A 3,599-nucleotide genomic window follows, 5' to 3' on the forward strand; every position below is an offset into this window, starting at 1 on the left:
CCTTTCTCTCCCTTTTCTTTCTTTTTTTCTTTTTTTTTTAGAGACAGCTCTTGCTATGTTGCCCAGGCTGGTCTTAACTCCTGGGCTCAAGCAGTCCTTCTGCCTCAGCACCCTGAGTAGCTGGGACTACAGGTGTGTGCCACGGCACCTGAGTATAAATCCCAGATCTTAACTATGATACTGTTCTGCCTTCCACTGTGCTATAGGGATATGAACACACACACACACGTGTGTGTGCACAGCTAGGCTGAATTATCTGACCACAATGTTTGACCTGGAATGTGGCTTCTTTAGCTCATAAGCTTGCTTTTGCTCATACCTCTTATGGTTGCTTGTTTGGGAATGGATCACAGAGAAAGCTTATTTATTATACTATAAAGTGGCTTGTTACTCTCTTATCACACTTCATTTTTACTCTAAATACTATTTTTTTCTTTTAGTTGGGGGTCTTACTCTGTCACCCAGGCTGGAGTGCAGTGGACATGATCATGGCTCACTGCAGCTTCGACCTTCTGAGCTCAGGTGATCCTTCTGCCTCAGCCTCATAAGTAACTGGAACTACAGACGTGCACCACCACACCTGGTTATTTTATTTTATTTATTTTATTTTATTTTATTTTATTTTATTTTATGTTATTTTATTGAGATGAGATCTGTCTCTATGTTGCCTAGGCTGGTCTTGAACTCCTGGGCTCAGGTGATCCTCTGGCCTTGGCTCCCCAAAGTGTTGGGATGACAGGCATGAGCCACTGTGCCTGGCCTCTAAATACTACTATTTAGAGTAATGATAGACTTATTCTTGGTGAATAGACCTACCTTTGGATATTTTTAAAATTGTTAACTGGCTATTGGGATGTCAGGCAAGTCAGTGTTCTCATCTATAAAATGGGGATAAGTATATCTTTCTCACATAATTTTTGTCAGAATTAAATTAGGTAACTTGTACCCAGCAGGGACTTGAGTCCAGTAAGAAGTCAACAGATATGAGTTATTTTATGTTTTCCTATTTCATTTAGTGATTAAAAAGAGGGAACTGAAATCCAAGGGATACTCCAGTATACTCTTTCTTAAGATTTCTTAGGAAACAGCAAGCATAGTATATATATAGTATATATATGTGTGTATATATAGTATATATGTATATGACATCAGATGATTGTATATGTTCAAGATATATCAGATAATAGAATATGCTTAGGAGTCAGATATGTGTATATGATATAAGATAATCATATATGTTTACAAGTCAGACAAAGTTAAATTCAAACCCAAGATTTACTATTTTTACTCCTGCGTGGCCTTGAATGAGTCACTTGCCCCTTGAGCCTGCTTCTTCATCTACAAAATGTCTTCTTGAGAGGAATGAAATTTTACATCTACACCTAACTCTGGATCTCTACATATTGGCCCTCAAAAATAGTTCCCATTCCCTTCACTCATCTACATCAATCACCTTATTCTGCCATCACAGTTATGATAACTTTTGGCTGTTTCAAAAACTTAATTTCCTTAGGAAATTTTTGCCTTTATTGAGAATGATCCAGAGTATGAGAGAATCATTGTCAAAGATCAATGTCCAAAATAGTGTGAATGATGGCAGCTTTGTGGGGAAGAAGGGAGAGTCCCCCCAGAGAATTTCAGAGAGGCTCAAACTTACTTGAAAGTAGCACTTCTGGCATTTGAAAAAAAGTCAATCATGTGAATCTAAACTCCCTTATAAAATTAAATGCAACATATATGAATCAACTCTGGATGTCTGTTTCCAACAACTTTGTATCTCAGGACATCTTCCAGCATCGGAACACACATTTTCCTTTTAATGTGCTCAGATTTTCATTTGTCCCAAGTTGCAATGAGTGATTCGTGGTTATAATTTTTTGCCTACATTGCAGAATGAGGTTTCCATTCAGACATTAAAAGCCCAGAAATCACTTTAAGTCATTCCTTTGGTATGGAACTGCTGGTTTAATTTTTGAACTTATATTTTCACAGTTTTTTTCCAGGCAATTTTCTATCTACTGCATATTTAAAACACTGCATTCCATGTAAGGTATAGTAAAATTGAAATTAAAATAATTATGCTGGCATTTCCCATATTCCCTGGGGAGCCAAAACATAAAAATAGGCCAATATTTGGTGAAAGTTACCCATTATTCCCAGGTCTTAGTGATTACTTTAAATTTATTTTACAATCATGGTTTGTTCCTTCAATGAAACACTTTAAAAATAAATCATTTATCCTCAATGTTTTATTTCAAAATATCCTCATTAAAAATATTCTATAACCAAAAATGAAAATCAAGAAAACACAAAAGGTAAAGGTTAAAATTCATTTTGGTGAAGTTGACAACATGGTGAAAACATTTCTGGAAGAGTAAGACTACCAATTAGACCCGCTATTGACATGGAGTGTCACCCCCATTCCTAGCAATCCAGTCAAGAGCTTAGTAGGCTGAGGACAGTCTGTAAGATCTTGCCTTGTCTCAGCTTGGAAATCTGATAAGAAAAAACCTACCTTCTACACGGAAAGAGCTTTGGGCCAGGAGCCTTGTGGTCCAGATGGAAGCAAGCAGCAACACCAGGCTGAAGCACTTGGCCATTGTGCCAACCCCTTCAGAGCAAGGGAATCACTCCAGATGGCCACTGGCAGTATGAGAGGCAGATGCTCAATCACCAGTCTGGATGGCGAGTTCTGAAAATATGTTGAGGCTCACACTGCTCCACTTCATAACTGAGACATCCGGATTTCCCTGCTTTCAAGCTTCTGACTTGTCAAGGTCACTGGGGGAAATGAGTGACGTCTCTTGAACGCCCAGGCTGTACTTTGTGGATAGCTTTCTGGAAAATTTAGCTAATGCTGACTCAGAAAACACAAATGAGGAAGGCAGATAGCACAGCATGAACTACTGAATGTTTTCCCAATTTCCATATTCCCTGTCACTTTCCCTCGCCCCCCTCCAAGTTCAGTTCTCACACCATTCATTATTGCCTGTGGAGCCCATTCATTTATAGACACCAAGGGATTATCTCTAAAGGAGAGTGAGCATAGCTTGCTTCTTTTCCTCCCACATTCAGTGACTGCCCTCCCACCCCCGGCCCCAGCTGCATAATCTTGTTATCTGAGGGGTGTGATGCTGAAGCTCATGAAAGTGAATGCCCATTTAAATATCAAGTCAAGGCTGGCAGGTGGCTCAAGCCTGTAATCCCAACACTTTGGGAGGCCGAGATGAGGGGATTGCCTGAGTCCACGGGTTCAAGAATAGCATGGGCAATTTGGCAGACCTCATCTCTACAATAAACCAAAAAGTTAGCCAGGCATGGTAGCCCATGTCTGTAGTTCTGGCTACTTGGAAGGCTGAGGCCGAACGATCACCTGAGCCCAGAAGGTCGAGGCTGCAGTGGCCGTGAGCATGCCACTGCACTCCAGCCTGGGCAACAGAGTGAGACTTCGACTCAAAAAATAAAAATAAAAAAATAAATACCAAGTCCATGATCTTCATGCCTCCCTTTAGGTCTTTTAAATTTGTATTTATTTATTTATATTTAATTGTTTGATTGGTCTTCTTTTATACATTCAAAATCTCTACACAGGTGATTTC

The 3,599-nt window shown here is 39.6% G+C and overlaps 1 protein-coding gene across 1 annotated transcript in view; it reads right to left on the minus strand.

Moving 5' to 3' along the window:
• LYVE1 (lymphatic vessel endothelial hyaluronan receptor 1) overlaps positions 1 to 3,012 on the minus strand; it is a 17,218-nt gene extending 14,206 nt beyond the window's left edge. Inside the window, exon 1 of the mRNA XM_008069282.2 lies at positions 2,516 to 3,012. Within this exon, the coding sequence (XP_008067473.1) occupies positions 2,516 to 2,600 (85 nt within the window). The 5' untranslated portion in view covers positions 2,601 to 3,012. The remainder of the gene's footprint in view (positions 1 to 2,515) is intronic.
• Between the last annotated feature and the right edge of the window lie 587 nt (positions 3,013 to 3,599).

The sequence above is a fragment of the Carlito syrichta genome, unplaced genomic scaffold (genome assembly GCF_000164805.1).
Source record: "Carlito syrichta isolate Samal-C Ts95f unplaced genomic scaffold, Tarsius_syrichta-2.0.1 Scaffold311906, whole genome shotgun sequence".
In the NCBI taxonomy this organism is placed as follows: domain Eukaryota; kingdom Metazoa; phylum Chordata; class Mammalia; order Primates; family Tarsiidae; genus Carlito; species Carlito syrichta.